The sequence below is a fragment of the Oncorhynchus gorbuscha genome, linkage group LG15 (genome assembly GCF_021184085.1).
Source record: "Oncorhynchus gorbuscha isolate QuinsamMale2020 ecotype Even-year linkage group LG15, OgorEven_v1.0, whole genome shotgun sequence".
NCBI classification, from domain to species: domain Eukaryota; kingdom Metazoa; phylum Chordata; class Actinopteri; order Salmoniformes; family Salmonidae; genus Oncorhynchus; species Oncorhynchus gorbuscha.
The window spans coordinates 56,671,682-56,688,977 of NC_060187.1; the positions used below are offsets into that span (position 1 = coordinate 56,671,682).

General features: G+C 44.7%; 1 protein-coding gene across 1 annotated transcript in view; it reads left to right on the plus strand.

Moving 5' to 3' along the window:
* LOC123997539 (zinc finger protein 516-like) overlaps window positions 1-8,907 on the plus strand; it is an 81,427-nt gene extending 72,520 nt beyond the window's left edge. The window contains exons 4-6 of the mRNA XM_046301890.1: window positions 1,831-1,935; window positions 3,518-3,585; window positions 5,710-8,907. Of these exons, the coding sequence (XP_046157846.1) occupies window positions 1,831-1,935; window positions 3,518-3,585; window positions 5,710-5,769 (233 nt within the window). The 3' untranslated portion in view covers window positions 5,770-8,907. The remainder of the gene's footprint in view (window positions 1-1,830; window positions 1,936-3,517; window positions 3,586-5,709) is intronic.
* The last annotated feature ends 8,389 nt before the right edge of the window (window positions 8,908-17,296 follow it).

Consider the following 17,296-nt stretch of genomic DNA (forward strand, 5'->3'; position numbering starts at 1 on the left):
AGATACCGTCACGCTCCGCCTTAGCCCTTTGAGTCAGATGCTATAAAGTGACCTTTTTTTGAGAAAGCCAGGATGTGTGTTGTTTGTGTGTGTGTGGCAGGGGGGTGGTGTGTGTGTGTGTGTGTTTTTAGTCCAGCTCACTTGTCTTTCATTGGTGCCTCAGAGGGAGAGAGAGAGAGGCTTGTGGGTCTGGCTGGATGTTTTCTGGGGCCAGGCAGGGTTAGATCTGCCAGAGACACTCTCAGTCACCTCCCCTCCCCTGTCACCCATACCACCAGCGGGTACCACGAGCCCAGGTACATGCCAAGGCAGGGCTGGGAACTCACCCCCTCACTCACTGCACACACCCCAAGGGCTTTTTGGCTGGCAGGGGAAGAGGTCATAGGAGGGGTTGGTAGTGGCGGTGGTGGGGAGGACAGGGGATTTGTGACGATGGATGGACCAAGTTGGTCTCTCTCGTCTTCCTGCTGCCTCCTTGCATCCTGCATCACCGGATGACACGCCGAAGATCTTTTATATTCCCCTTCTGCACATGTACACACACGTACAAATAAACAGAACACACTCTCTCTCTCTCTCTCTCTCTCTCTCTCTCTCTCTCTCTCTCTCTCTCTCTCTCTCTCTCTCTCTCTCTCTCTCTCTCTCTCTCTCTCTCTCTCTCTCTCTCTCTCTCTCTCTCTCTCAAACACACACACACAAACACACACACACCTGACATGTGACACGCGGCCGGGCAGCGGAGCGGGCACATCACAGCCGGGGCGTTTTAATTGGCTGTAATTTATGCGGCGGCCGTGTAGCTGTGTGTGTCTGCCTGTCAGAGCCTGAGATGATGCTGTGTGACAGCTGCAGTCCAACCCCTGGAGCTAGCCTCCCATAATGACACATTAGACATACTAATGATGCTTCCCTCTCCATACTCTACTCTCCTCTACTAGAGTCGAGGCTAGCTCTTACCAGCCAGAGACGAGAGACTCGTCTGACCATGTCTGTCGGTGTCTACTCCTTTATGGCCCTGTGTTCCATTCATATACTTCCAATCAATCAATTACATGTGATTATAAAGTCCTTTTTACATCAGCAGATGTCACAAAGTGCTTATATAGAAACCCAGCCTAAAGCCCCGAAGAGCAAGCCATGTAGATGTAGAAGCATGGTTGCTAAGAAAAACTCCTTTGAAAGGTAGGAACCTAGGAAGAAACTTAGAGAGGAACCAGGCTCTGAGGGGGTGCCAGCCGTCTTCTGGCTGTGCTGGTGGAGATTATAAGAGTACATAGTTTACGTCATTTTATGTATTGTTCGTCGTATTAAATGACTCCCAAATGAAATCGCTCAAGGGGAGAGTTCTGCCACCACCTGTCCTCTCTGGAAGGTCATGCCATCTCTGCCTTGACCTGTGCCGGTGGATATTATAAGAGTACATGGCCATTAAGGTGAGATCGTTCTTCAAGATGTCCAAATGGTCATAGATGACCAGCCGAGGTCAAGTAATGATCACAGTGGTTACAGAGTGTGCAACAGGTCAGCACCTCAGGGGTAAATGCCAGTTGGCTTTTCATAGCAGAGCATTCAGAGGTCGAGGCAGCAGGTGCCGCCCTTCATTTAGTCCTTCCCTTCTACCTCTCCTTCTTTCTTTCCATCCTCCCATCCATCTCCACGTCTTCATTTTGGTCGTCGGGACTTTTGTGTGGATTTTCATATATTTTTTCTCTCAATTCCCCATTCCCCGTACTCGTTCCCTGTTACATCTCTTTCTCTCTTCCCGTGTCCCTCTCTCTGTGTCGTTTGAGATGACATTTTAGCCCGTGTTCCTCTCTGTCTGTGTTGTAGGGATGCTGAGGTCTCTGGTTCGACAAGGGGAATATGGCTGCCAAGAGTGTGGGAAGAGCTTCAGTCAGCCCAGTCACCTCCGCACACACATGAGATCCCACACAGGTAAATGGAGATTAACACACACACACACACACACACACACACACACACACACACACACACACACACACACACACACACACACACACACACACACACACACACACACACACACACACACACACACACACACACACACACACACACGAGATCCCACACAGGTAAATGGAGATTAACACACACACACACACACACACACACACACACACACACACACACACACACACACACACACACACACACACACACACACACACACGAGATCCCACACAGGTAAATGGAGATTAACACACACACACACACACACACACACACACACACACACACACACACACACACACACACACACACACACACACACACACACACACACACACACACACACACACACACACACACACACACACACACACACACACACACACACACATGAGATCCCACACAGGTAAATGGAGATTAACACACACGCACACACACACACACGCACAGACGCACACACACAAGCACATACATACGCAGGTGTGTGAATGCACAAGTGCACATGTATGTGCGCACAAACACATATGCCTGTAAACACACACACACGTGTACATACACATACAATCACATATCCAATACTGAACATCAGTAACATTCAACTAGATTATTTTTCATTTGCGCTCCTCAGCCTGTGGGTTCATTCTTTGCCCTCGACCAGAATAGCTGCCTGTAGGTTGTAAACTAATATGATTTGCTGACCTGTGACAAATATTCTACATCATTAATCACGTGTCAGTTAGAGAGAAGGAATTGTGCACGCTGGTGAACCATAGGATTTGTCCATCATGCCCACATATGTCTCCATTATCACTCATCCTTGTTCAGCAGCCAAGCCAGTTGTTGTGCCTCCTTTCTTATCTCTTCCTCTCGTCTGCTCCTCCTCTCCTTTCTCCTCTCCTCTCTGGTCATGTCCATCAGTGGGGGCCAGCTGTAATAGTGGTAGACAGTGAGATAAGTTACTTCTTTATGGAGAGTGTGAATGATTTGTGGCACAGCCAGTGATGCTAAGTGACAGGAGCCAAACGGTAAGTGATGCAGAGGGAGTCCTCTTCCCCCTCAGCATCCACTGTAAACACACGAGCGTGTGCAGGCACACACACACACACACACACACACACACACACACACACACACACACACACACACACACACACACACACACACACACACACACACACACACACACACACACACACACACACACACACACACACACACACACACACACACACAGAGAGAGAGAGTGAGCTGTAATTAATGTTGTCACCGATGGTTTTATTCAGCATGGACGTCATCCTCACGCGAAAGGCCAGTCACCCCGAGGCCTCCCATTAGCATGTCTGTGTCATATTAAATCACTGGCTTCACTCCACCAGGTCTCATCATCATCATCATCAACATCATCTAGCTCCACTCTGCTCTGCTGTTGTTGTGTTGTCTCTCTCTAACTAACTGGTCGTTGCTGTGGTGATGCTGGTGAATGGAGACTATGAGCTTCTTTTTTTTAACAAGTCCCCCCCCCCCCCCCCCTCCTTCTTCCCCACAGTCGTGTTTGATTATAACGGACTCCGAGGTGCTGACGCTCAAACCAACCCCTCGGAAGCTCCCAAACAAGTATGTTGTTCCCATCGATTCACGTTGGGTTGCTGCTTCCCATTGCTTATGCCCGTTAGTTCTATGTGCATGTGTTTGTCTGTGTGCATGTTTGTGTGCATGTGTTTGTCTGTGTATGTCTGTGTGCATGTTTGCGTGCATGTGTTTGTCTGTGTGCATGTTTGTGTGCATGTGTTTGTCTGTGTGCATGTTTGTGTGCATGTGTTTGTCTGTGTATGTCTGTGTGCATGTTTGTGTGCATGTGTTTGTCTGTGTGCATGTTTGTGTGCATGTGTTTGTCTGTGTGCATGTTTGTGTGCATGTGTTTGTCTGTGTATGTCTGTGTGCATGTTTGTGTGCATGTGTTTGTCTGTGTGCATGTTTGTGTGCATGTGTTTGTCTGTGTATGTCTGTGTGCATGTTTGTGTGCATGTGTTTGTCTGTGTGCATGTTTGTGTGCATGTGTTTGTCTGTGTATGTCTGTGTGCATGTTTGCTGGTGCTCATGTCCTTATTGTTTTATATTCATTCTGTCTTTTTCCACTATGAGTTATGTGTCCTTCTGGAATCATCCGCTTTCAGACTGCCCATATTTCTTGTTGTCACTATGTCACCAAGTGACTAGAAACGTGGACGGCGACAATACAGTTCTGGTCGTCTGTCCCTGTGTGAAGGATTGGCCCTGAGAACACACAAAATGTCTCTTTTCTCTCTGCATCAGATGAAAGTTTTCTGAGAGAGAGAGAGGGAGAGGAGAGGAGAGAGAGAGAGAGAGAGAGAGGGAGGGAGAGAGAGAGAGAGGTGAGAGAGAGAGAGAGAGAGAGAGAGAGGGTTAGGTGAGAGAGAGAGGGAGAGAGAGGGAGGGAGGGAGGGAGGGAGGGAGGGAGAGGGAGAGAGAGAGAGAGAGAGAGAGAGAGAGAGAGAGAGGGAGGGAGAGAGAGAGAGAGAGAGAGAGAGATTAGGGAGGGAGGGAGGGAGAGAGAGGGAGGGAGAGAGAGAGAGAGAGGGTGAGAGAGAGAGAGAGGGTGAGAGAGAGAGAGAGGGTTAGGTGAGGTAAATCTCCTCTGCTTTGACATTCGGAAAGAGCCAGGTCTGCAAGCCGCACCTCCATCTTAATGAATCACCCATCCGCAAATGTATTGCGACGCTATGAATGATGGGAGAAGAAACAGCGTCGGGGTCCAATCAGATGTAGTGTTGGCGGTGCTTTACGGTGACGATAACCTTTAGTGTAATTTAGTGCACCACTCCCATCCAGCCTGCCTCCCCGCCTCGCTTCCTAACAGGACAACGGTGTCCTAGAGGTGCTCGCTTTCCGCTCACGTCTCAACCTGATCGCCTGGCTCTGCTTTTAGATTCCGCGTGATTCATTGTGTATTTTTTGTGGTTTTATTTCCCCCACCGCGATATAATGATGTATGATAACACACATATTTTCCTGTTTCTTCTTCACGTAACAAGAGAGGGAAGAGAGGTTGAGGGCAGAAGGAGTCATTTTTGTTTTCCCCCATTTATATTCCTCCATTTATCATAATGATAATTAGGCGCAATTAAATGGCACTGTCATTTGTTTAGTTCAGGTGTGCTGCTGCTTATTTATGTGATGGCGTCAGAGCCGTTGTAGGTCAGTCTAATTAGCCAAGCGAGTGGGTGGGGCCGGCTGATTGGGGGAAAGAGAGAGAGAGAAATGAAGTAGGACTTCACTGACATCAGGGTTGCGTGGCCCTTTTCCACACACGCCAGGCTTCTCTCACAGGAGACGAGGGCAGGTTCATGTCGGTTGGACAAGAGGAAAGTGAACGTGTTGTTTTAGGAATCAGGTGCGGTATATTTTTATGGTTCGAAGTCTGTTGCCATGAGGTTTCATGATTTGGCGTTAACTTCGTTTTTGTGCCTGTTTTGTGTTACAACTGTGTGTATGTGTTCATGTCTTCTTCATTGTGCTGTTTAACTACAGTCAGTCCCAGTATGGTGTACGTCATTTTATGTATTGTTCCTCGTATTAGATCCCACGCAAATGAAATCGTTCCAGGGGAGATTTCTGCCGCCGCCTGTACTCTCTGAAAAGTTAGGCCATGTCTGCCCTCCGTGTGACCTTTGAACTCTATGTGTGACCTCTGTGTGTGTTGTTGTGTGTGTCCCAAAGGGGAGAGACCGTTCCGGTGCCGCCTCTGCCCGTACCGAGCCTCTCAGAAAGGGAACCTAAAGACCCATGTCCAGAGTGTCCACCACGTGCATTTCGACAACGCCCAGTGCCCTGATTACAGACCACCGGAACTGGGCCCCGAGCAGGAGGAGGAGCAGGTTCGGGGTGGCGGTTCTCACCACCTAATAACAGACCCACCAACGTGACATCCCCAGGGCCTAAGATAGAGATAGAGACTCCATCCATATTCCCAGCCCCTCCCCAAAGACAGCAGAGAGACCTGAGAGATGTGTCAGAGACACCACCTGACAGCGTGACATCCGAATGAACTCACCCCTATTGCCCTTTTAGGTGAAATATTACCAGGACTATTTGAAATGTGTTTAAAAATAAGAAATAAAAGGATTTCTTGGAAAGAGAAGAAAAATCGGACACAACCAAATGCTGTTTTGTTTCCTCTGTGGACCCATGGGCAAGGATGGCATGGTGGCATAGTGACGTTCCTATAGCTTTCCATTTCCCTATTCTTCCCCATTTGATTTAGATTGTGATGAAATGGTTTTGTGCATTCCTCAGGACACTGATCCCTTAATAACACACGGCAGAATGGAGCAGCCAAGTTGGTGATGATTACACTGACTGAACTGAACTCACTTAGCTAACCCTCCGATTGCAGCTAACTTGACAAGCTCAAGACGGTGTGTGTGTGTGTGTGTGTGTGTGTGTGTGTGTGTGTGTGTGTGTGTGTGTGTGTGTGTGTGTGTGTGTGTGTGTGTGTGTGTGTGTGTGTGTGTGCGTGTGTGTGTGTGTGTGTGTGCGTGTGCGTGTGTGCGTGTGCGCGTGTGTGTGTGTTCTATCCCCTCGAGCACCACTATGATGAGTCCAGTATGAGTGGCTGTATTGAAGTGACCACTACACGATCTGACTCCGAGGCTGTTTGGCCGGTCATTAAAGAGAGAGAACACGAGAGAGAGAGAGTGAGAGAGGGAAGGAGAGAGGGCTAATGACAGTGTGAGAGGAGGTGCCTGCTTTGCTGCTCATGAAAAAGAGTCTGTGCTTTAAATGGGGGGTATAAACGAGCGTGCGGTTTTAACAGTCGTTCAATTATTGGGAGGAGAAGAAGAGGCCGTTTTCTGATCCCTCTGATCCGAGCGCAGTCCTCCTCCCACACCCACACCTCCAACCTCAAATTAGACCCACTTACTGAAACCTCTTAGCAGGAATAATGTGGTCGGACTGTTTGGTTCAAGTTGCCCTTACTCTCTCTTCTACTTAAGAGTACACTCCTAAAAGCTAGTCCTCACAACAGTAGCTTTTTATTTTGGGGGGGGGGGGGGGTCAGGCGTCTAGAGCTTTCAGGGAGCATTGCTGGAGACAGTGTTTTGTGTCTGATGGCTGCGGAGCCGTCGCAGGGTTGGTGTGTGTGTGCGGCTTGTGTGTGTGCTGCTTGTGTGTGTGCGTGTGTGTGTTTTGCCCCTCCTTGATTACCTCTGCGTATTAGACTCCCTTTAGACGCTTTGCATACTACCTCCTTTGCAATAAAAGCTTGTTTTGGTTTTTGTACAGCCAGGTATGAAGTGAGGACCAAAGCCATGCTTGTATACTGTATATACGATATAAGGAGAGGCTTCACTGTAACCACATGTGTGATGTTTTTCTCAAAGTTGCATTCACCCTCATAAAACGCCTCCTGGATTCATAGCCATGCCTATGACTATTGGATTACCTGTTTGTTAGGGCAGACACCAAAAAAACACTTTTTGCAACGGAAAACAAAAATGAGCATTTCTGATTGGACAAATCAGGAAGGGCCCTTCCCGTTTCAGTCCACCTTCTTCCGTTGGGTGCCTAATGAACGCCACCCAGGTGAGGTGAAGCTCTAATAAGTTAGTAATTCTTGTTTTGGTGGGATGGGATGTCAACATGTTTGTTCAGACAAGCAGACTATTGGTCAGACAGTCTTTTTGAGCAAGCGGTGTGTACACGCAAGGCCACGCACACTGTACAAGACACTGCAAATGGCAAAGTGTGAGACAGATAGAAGTGAATAATTATCAGCTGTTTAGAATTAAAACAACAACAGAAAATTGGGTGAGGATTCAAAGATATGGAATTATTGTCATGGGATATAATACGGTCTACTTTGAGACCTCGGTAGTAGTTTTTTACATGAACACAAGATGAAACCATTTCTGTGTCAGTTACTTTATATGGTTGGTTGAACATGCATACAACAGTGTGCTTGCGTATACCTACACATACTGTACGTGTATATTAAAGATGAGAATAGTCAAATACTTGGAACGGATAATACAGCCTATCAAGTAGTGTCCTTCATAATTAGTGCCCTTAAATACTGTTGTACAGAATGACCCTTTAAGATGAACTCCTAAAAAACACATTTGTACTCCTAAGTGTGACTTAGCAGATATGAGCAGACCACGCGGGAGTGAGAGAGTGAGCATTTGTGCGTGTGTGTGTATGTAAAGTGTGTGTGTCTGTATTATAATCTTACCGAACCCGTTACAGCGTTAGATACCAAATGGCATTTCCGGTGCACTTAGTCTAGGTTAGTGCTTCAACCCGTTATGACTGTCTTCTGTCTTGTTCTATTATTATAGACATCCATGATTCATTTCATGTCATTTGCTATGTGTGTTTTTTTGGGTTTTGGCGTTTGTTTATTTGATTACACTGCTCAGTTCAGTTTTCGAATGGAGAACGATAGGCGCATAAATATGTTTCATAAAGAGCGTGTTTTTATTAGTCTCTCTCTCTTTGCTAAACTATAAAGTAGAACCTCTTCAGTAGATAGCCATGGTTACCCTCCCAAATAACGTGGTGGAAGTCATTATTTCTATTTGGTTGGGGTTTTAACAATGTCTCCAAGTTGTGTGTGTGTGTTTGCTTTTTATTTGTAATTAACTACATTGTAATTGTTCCGTATGATGACATTATTTGGAATGTATTTGGTCGACATCTGTATTTATTAGTTACAATGATCAGAGCAGAAGCAGACAAGGACTCGTTTTATTTGATTATTTTCAAATGTGTTTTTATACTTTGTTTTCACTGTCCCCGATGTGAAAGCTCTACCTCGTCTGAGACCTTCTCGGTTCTGTTAAAGTTGTGTACATCGTTGCAGAAAATGTAAAGTCATCATGTCCACATTAAATACACAAATATGGCACCATTCAACCGGTTTCATCAGTCTCCCCTTGCTTGCATGTGATAGAATGAGCAGCATCCTGTTGGGATCTGATGGAATACTGTCAGCTCCTGATGCAGTAGGGGAGGGTGGGGTAAGTTGTGCCATTTTTTTGTTTGTTGAATATTCAGGATCACTCCGTCAAGGGAAATATAGTATTCTTTCTAACAAAGATATCTACATATATTTCAGGATGTTGTGTATCTCTGGAAATAATCTGAATTCACGTTACCATTACAGTTTTGAAAAAAAAAAAATATATAAATATATATATATATATATATATATATATATATATATATATATATATATATATATATATATAAATAATATATATATAATATAGCTCGTCCAATAAAGTGGTCTCTTGGCACAATTGACTTAAGTTAAAGGTACCTACACATTTTTAGACTGAATGAAATATTCCCGCTACCTTTTTAAAACCATGTCTATGTTAATTTCCCAAATTCAATTCAACATCACTTTTTTTTGTCTTTTAATCATTGAAAGCATATTTTAACACAGGCTTAACACCTTACAGACACTTTTTTTAAAAACACTTTGAACATCGTTCCAGTGACAATTCCTTGCATTACACCTGGGGGAAAAAACACTTCAATTTGCTCAACTTGCCATTGGCTCAACTTAGCCCAAGGCAAACATTTTGGGGCGGCAGGTAGCCTTGTGGTTAGGCTACCTGACGAGGCAGTTTACCCACTGTTCCTAGGCCGTCATTGTAAATAAAAATGTGTTCTTAACTGACTAAAAACATTTAGACTATATTAGCCCACGCAGCTACAAGGATGCACTTTCATGCTAGGTTTAGGACCTCATACTGAAGCTTATAGAGACCCCAACTGATGTATAGAACAATCTTAAAATGATCTACTTTGGTTTAGTTACAAGCATCATGAAACCTCTAACACAATCAATTCATTTCACATTGTGAAATTAGTTTTATTGGACCTAACTTGTTTACCACTTTTTCCATGTGGTTGCTTCCTTCAACAATTCCATGAAAGAAATGATTACCTCTAACCACAATTGTTGGTCAAATCATACATTTTTTCTATGGTTTCTTAGAAACAAGGGCTGCTCAACTTACCCCTTTAGCTCAATTTATCCCACTCTCCCCCTACAGGTCCAAAGAAGTACTGGGTCATGTTCATTAGGCACCAAATGGAAGAAAATAGGGAAGGACTAACTGAACACTTGTTTGTGTTTACTGTTGCATAAGGTTCTAAAACATTTTTTGTTGTTTTTTAGTGGCTTTAATGAACACGACCTTGTTCTACACTATTCTACTATCCTTATAATTCAGAGATCTGACTTTCAACTTGCAGTAGCATGCCATTTTCATTAGGCATAAACCATTTTCAGATGCAAGTATGGTAGACCAGGAGGGACAAAAATAGATTTTTAGGGGTTGACCATCATTTATTATGAACCACGTGACACTTGAAATGAGATGCTTACTGACACCTATGATTAAAGGCCTAGTCCAGTCAAAATTCATTTTCCATGTGTTTTGTAACATATTGTATAACAGGTGATGAAACTAACTAAAAGTATGAAAAAAATGTTGATCAGTGTTATTTCTTGATAGTTCCTGTTTGAAAATTAAATCTACTCAGGACCTTCTAATCAGCAGGTTTGCTTGGGCTGAAGTTTCAGATTGCCAGGGGACATCACCAGGTGGTAAATTGGTGTTTCAAACTTCTCTGCTAGTAACAGCTAGTTTTCCCCTGCCCACTCAGACCACTCCCAGAATATTTTGGGGCTAAAAAGCTATTTTTGGCAATTCTAATCAAAAATGAATACTTAATACCCATAAATGATTTGATTTAAAATATGACTACAATGGGCCTTTAATGTGGAAAAATAGCTTGAGCTTGTTTCTATTTCTGATGTTCTGCCTAGTTAGGGCCAAAGTCCACTTGAGGCAATGTTCAAAAATTGGACTCCCAGTCTCCCACCCACCTTTTGCAGAGACACACTGACTGCCTTGACAGTACTGCTGCTCACTTTACCAGTCCTTTTCATGTACTAGCCTGTGACTGTTCGCTTTGAGACCTGACTGACAGAAGGACTGACTGGCTGAGTGGTGAGTGACAGGTTTTCCCGGAGAACATGGCACATGACGTTAATGCCAGCGAGGCCTGCAGGCCGGTGGACAGACAGAGAGACAGCAGCTGCCTGTCACTCTCCCCCTCATCAGTCACTGAGAGCGGCCGCCCAACATGACGGCCATGCAGGCAGCACTCACTGAGAAACCTGTTCCCTGACATCTCTGCTTTCTGTCTTACTGACGGGGGAGAGAGAGAGAGAGAGGAAAGAGGATCAACCTTCAGGCAGCAGACTCCATTTTGATGACTGATATGATGTGTGCCTTCTGAATAGATTTATCCATTTGAACTTGAATAAACTTGTGAAATGCAGTTTCTGCAGTTTAGAGTACTTCAGGGATCATCAACTAGATTCAGCCGCTGGGAGATTTTCCCTTGAGTGGATAGTCGGGGGGCCGAAACATCATTACAAATCATTTGTAGACTGAAAATTGACCTCAAGAAGCCCAAACATATATTATTTGACCAGAACATAATCATTTCAAACCTTGCTTACATTGTTTACGATCACGTGTCTATATTATCTGTTAAAAATGTAAGGTCTTTTATGTCCAACCATGAAAAATAAATAAAAACTTGAGGGGTCAAATAAAACCCCCTGTGGATAAAAATCATTAGGCCTATATTTTATAAATGTTTGTGATCATACATCTGTTTTCACACCGCAGAGAGACACAAAATATCACGCGTCCCTTTACAATACACACCTCAGACCTTAGTGGTAGTATTACTGTATGTACAGTATGCTTCACAGCCACAGGACATATCTTCAGTGCTCTTTGCTGTTGTTCTACTGCGTAAACATGTCTGTATCTATCGTCTCTTCAGACTTGCTCTCCTACGTGCCTCTTGTCTCTGTACGGCCCTCTGTTGTGTCTGTGTCAGGGGGGCATGATCTGAGCCTGCCACCAGAGTGCAGCATTCTGCTCTAATAGTCACTAAACTACCATCTTCGGGAGGACAAGGGCCACATCAAACACCAACCCTGACCAAATGGCACTTGTACCGTGTGGGGGTGTGCGAGTGGGGGAGGGGGCCTAAATAAACTTAAAAACACACACACACACACTCGCGTACACAGAACAGTAGAGCTCTGCTCGGCAAATCCAGGCAAAAGGCCAAACACATTTACAACACTTCAAGTGTCGGCGACACGAGAATGCCCTCTCCACCGAGGAATATGTAAATATTGCACTAATCAAAGGGTTCCGGAATCGCCAAATGCCACAGAAAAGGTTATGACCTGGAGCCTGTGGTAATAGGAGAGTGAAGGCGGGTTGGGGGGAGGTCGAGAAGGAGAGGGTGTCAGAGTGACAGCTTCCACAGGCACTCCTCCTGCCTGAGGAGGACCTTCACATGGTGACCTCTGCCTCCTGTGCCTCACCGCGCCTCCTGCACTCCACCAACGCTGACAGTAATGAATAGAACGGGGCTGTGTATGAACCACAAGAAGAAAGGGAAATAAATAGAGAGAGAGAGAGAGATGCAGAGCCCTCTGTGCACAACGCATAGGAGGACTGTGTGGACTTTGCTTTGAGTGGAGGTCATCTGTCACTCATTTAAAATAACATGTCATGTTTGTTGTTTTATCTTTCATGGACGGATGTTTAAGGGTTCATTCATCAAGCACACAAATACGGAATTGTGAATAGAGATGATAATTCATGATTTTTTAAAGATATATCAGTCTGTTTAATAATTTTACCCCAAACCAAAGCAAACCAAACCATAAGCAACAACTATTTATGGCCCTGCTGTAAAACACTGAAAGGTACCAAATACTGAGACAGAATCAGGAAATACATACATTCCAGTCATGTAATTTATTTTAGGTGGGATTAATTCTTTTTTACATTGACGTGATTGGTCTTAAATACCCCTGGAACCTTAAAGGCCAAAAAGGAAGAGAAGCCTGAGTGGAATTATTTAAGGGAATGATATTCTCGTGATGACACGCTGAAGAAAATAACCTTGAGCCAGCGAACAATGAGCAATCAGCTGCCAAAAAAAGCGTATGTGCTTTTTAACACTACGTGTCAACATCAACGGTTTACCGCTCTGGTTCGTTTTATATCACTCCTTGCAAGAATTAAGTTGGATCTTAAGTATGCAAATGGGAACCTATTCTGTGCCCCCCACACTCTCACCACCACCACCCTCTGTATGATTCCCTGGACAGACCATGGCATTTAACATCTCCTTCACTAATTTGTGCTTAATAGCCAAAAAGTGATTAGAATTAACATTAATGACATTTCATATGTCTTCCCCTCCACACTCATGTCCCCCTATTCTGCTGATACTTAACCAGCTAATGCTTGTGGCTGCTTCCTCTTACAGCTTAAATTTAATGGAACACTTTTGGCAGAAATACTTCAGTCGCTTTGACTTTCTCTCTCTCTCTCTCTCTCTCTCTCTCTCTCTCTCTCTCTCTCTCTCTCTCTCTCTCTCTCTCTCTCTCTCTCTCTCCTAACAGCCGCCCTGCTTCTCTTGAGGAGTAACAACAAGGAAGGAGAAGAGAAAAGACTTAAAGCCAGAGATTGTGGATTGTAGTAAACCCCTTTAAGTTTAGAATCTATTCTACAGGTCACAAACTCTTTACCAATTGACATCCGCATCACTAGAGATTAAGAGGGGGGGGGGGGCGGTCGCATTCTCTTGTCTCTTCTGTGCACGTCTCTAATTTTAGCTCCCGCTCCCGCTCTTTAAACAAATGCTGTCCGATACCCTTCATCTTCAAACTCCAACCCTGTGGCATGCCTATAGTCTTCCTCTCAACGCCAAATCACAGAAAGGACAACGTGGATATAATATAAGAGGAGGAATGCTACCATGTCTTCCCACTCATTCCTAGGACTGCACAGAAAGAAGAAAAACATGGACATTGAGCACTGAACAGCCAGTCCCTTCCTGTGGCTTGGCAGTCCCATGTGTTCTTTGTGTGTAAACCAAACGTGCAGATGAACACGTCAGCATTGCCCGGTGACTGAGTGTCAGAGCAGGAGACAGCGAGGACAGCAGCTGAGCTCATCTCCTCTTGTTCCATCTAATCGCTCTAACTGGTCACTCTCCCCTGGGGGAGGGAGAAGAGGAGAGGTGGAGGGGTAATACGGGGGGGATGGGGGAGAGGTGGTGGTGGGTGCTCATGGGTAATGGCAGGGGCACTGGCGCTGACGGACAGCCCAATCTCCCGCCTGGACAGGCTCAAGAGAGACGTGTCACTCTCCTTAGGCACCCCAGGCCGGCCGAACCGCTACAGTGCTAAATGCATATTGGCAAACTGTCCGTGCCAATGCCATTAGCCAGCAGACTTAAATTCCCCTGTAATTTTCCATGGGCCCCTCGTTATTGGCACCTCTGATGGGTTAAGTATTTGAGTCCAGGTTCAGCTTTAATGGATGACTGCATGGTGGTGGGGAGCAGGGGAGCGGCTCACGATTTCACCCCCAACCACTCTCTGTCTGCACGTCCCAATGAGACAATCACTGACGCTACCCAGCATCCTTCATTACACCAACAGGAGAGATCTAATGGAGGAAACCATGGGAGAAACAGAGGAGATCCGGAATGGACAAACCCCTGTTTCTTCTTGACTTTCTGGAACCAACTGTCTCCTCTCAAAACTAACAACACTGAACAAAAATACCAACGCAAAATGTAAAGTGATCATCCCATCTAAAATAAAACATCCCAGAAATATTCCATAAGCACAAAACGCTTATTTCTCTCAAATGGTGTTCACAAATTTGTTTGCATCTCTGTTAGTGGATATTTCTCATTTGCCAAGATAATCCATCCACCTGACAGGTGTGGCATATGATTAAACAGCCTGATCCTTACACAGGTGCACCTTGTGCTGGGGACAATAAAAGGCCACTCTAAAATGTGCAGTTTTTTCAAACAACACAACGCCACAGATGTCTCAAGTTTTGAGAGAGTGTGCAATTAGCATGCTGACTGCTGGAATATCCATCAGAACTGTTGCCAGAGAATTGAATGTTAATTTCTCTACCATAAGCCACCTCCAACATCATTTTAGAGAACTTGGCAATTACGTCCAACCGGCCTCACAACCACAGAACACGTGTATGGTGTCGTGTGGGTGAGCAGTTTGCTGATGTCAACCTTGTGAACAGAGTGCCCCATGGTGGTGGTGGGGTTATGGAATGGGCAGGCATAAGCTACAGACACTGAACACAATTGCATTTTATCGATGGCAATTTCAATACAGAGATACTGTGAGATACCCATTGTCGTGCCATTCATCCGCCATGACCTCATGTTTCAGCATGATAATGCGCGGCCCCGGTTTGCAAGGATCTGTACACAATTCCTGGTGGCTGAAAATGCCCCAGTTCACCCACGGCCTGCATACTCACCAGACATTTCACCCATTGAGCAAGTTTGGGATGCTCTGGATCAATGTGTACGACAGCACGCTCCAGTTTCCGACAATATCCATGAGGCAAATGGTGTTCACACCAGATACTGACTGGTTTTCTGATCCACGCCGCCTACCTTTTTGTGAAATCCATGGATTAGGGCCTGATGAATTCATTTCAGTTGACTGGTTTCCTTATTTTTTATTTTTATTTTAATTTTATTTTTTCACCTTTATTTAACCAGGTAGGCTAGTTGAGAACAGGTTCTCATTTGCAACTGCGACCTGGCCAAGATAAAGCATAGCAGTGTGAACAGACAACACAGAGTTACACATGGAATAAACAATTAACAAGTCAATAACACAGAGAAAAAAGGGGAGTCTATATACAATGTGTGCAAAAGGCATGAGGAGGTAGGCGAATAATTACAATATTGCAGATTAACACTGGAGTGATAAATGATCAGATGATCATGTACAGGTAGAGATATTGGTGTGCAAAAGAGCAGAAAAGTAAATAAATAAAAACTGTGGGGATGAGGTAGGTGAAAATGGGTGTGCTATTTACCAATAGATTATGTACAGCTGCAGCGATCGGTTAGCTGCTCAGCTAGCTGATGTTTGAAGTTGGTGAGGGAGATAAAAGTCTCCAACTACAGCGATTTTTGCAATTAGTTCCAGTCACAGGCAGCAGAGTACTGGAACGAAAGGCGGCCGAATGAGGTGTTGGCTTTAGGGATGATCAATGAGATACACCTGCTGGAGCGCGTGCTACGGATGGGTGTTGCCATCGTGACCAGTGAGCTGAGATAAGGCGGAGCTTTGCCTAGCATGGCCTTGTAGATAGACACAGATAGACACACATACACAGAGAGAGAGAGAAAACAGTACCACGAACAGCCACATGCTACTTAGCAACATTGATTGGACTAAATTGTTTTTGTTATTTTTAAATTCAGAGTATTAAACTAAGCATATACTGTATAGCATTGTTCATTTGATGATGTTTAAATGTTTAAACTGAAATGGTGCTGGAATTTCGGAGGATTTAACCCTGATGTCTTTTCTGCTGACTTGCGGTTACTACGTGGTTCTAAATCACTAGTTGTTTGGTAAAGTGTGGAAAACATGAACTCCTTGACCGTGCTGCAGGTCACATAACTGTGTGTTACTTGGATTGTTTGCTTTGTGAACTTTGCTCTCCGGTTGTGTGATGAAACAAATGTAATGAGCGGTTGAATTTATCCCGCCACTGTGTGACTGTTGTCTTTTTGTTGTCACGGCCTTATTGTACAGTGGCTAGTGAAAGTATTCACCCCCTTGGCATTTTTCCTATTTTGTTGCCTTACAACCTGGAAGTAAAATGTATTTTTGGGAGGTTTGTATCATTTGATTTACACAACATGCCTACCACTTTGAAGATGCAAAATATGTTTTTATTGTGAACCAAACAAGAAATAAGAGAAAAAAATAGAAACTTGAGCGTGCATAACTATTCACCCCCCCCCCCCCCCACCAAAGTCAATACTTTGTAGGGCCACCTTTTGTAGAAATTACAGCTGCAAGTCTCTTGGGGTATGTCTCTATAAGCTAGGCACATCTAGCCACTGGGATCCCCCCCCCAATTCTTCAAGGCAAACTGCTCCAGCTCCTTCAACTTGAATGGGTTCAGCAGGTGTACAGCAATCTTTAAGTCATACAACAGATTCTCAATTGGATTGAGGTCTGGGCTTTGAATAGGCCATTCCAAGACATTTAAATGTTTCCCCTTAAACCACTCGAGTGTTGCTTTAGCAGTATGCTTTAGGGTCATTGTCCTGCTGGAAGGTGAACCTCCGTCCCAGTCTTAAATCTCTGGAAGACTAAAACAGG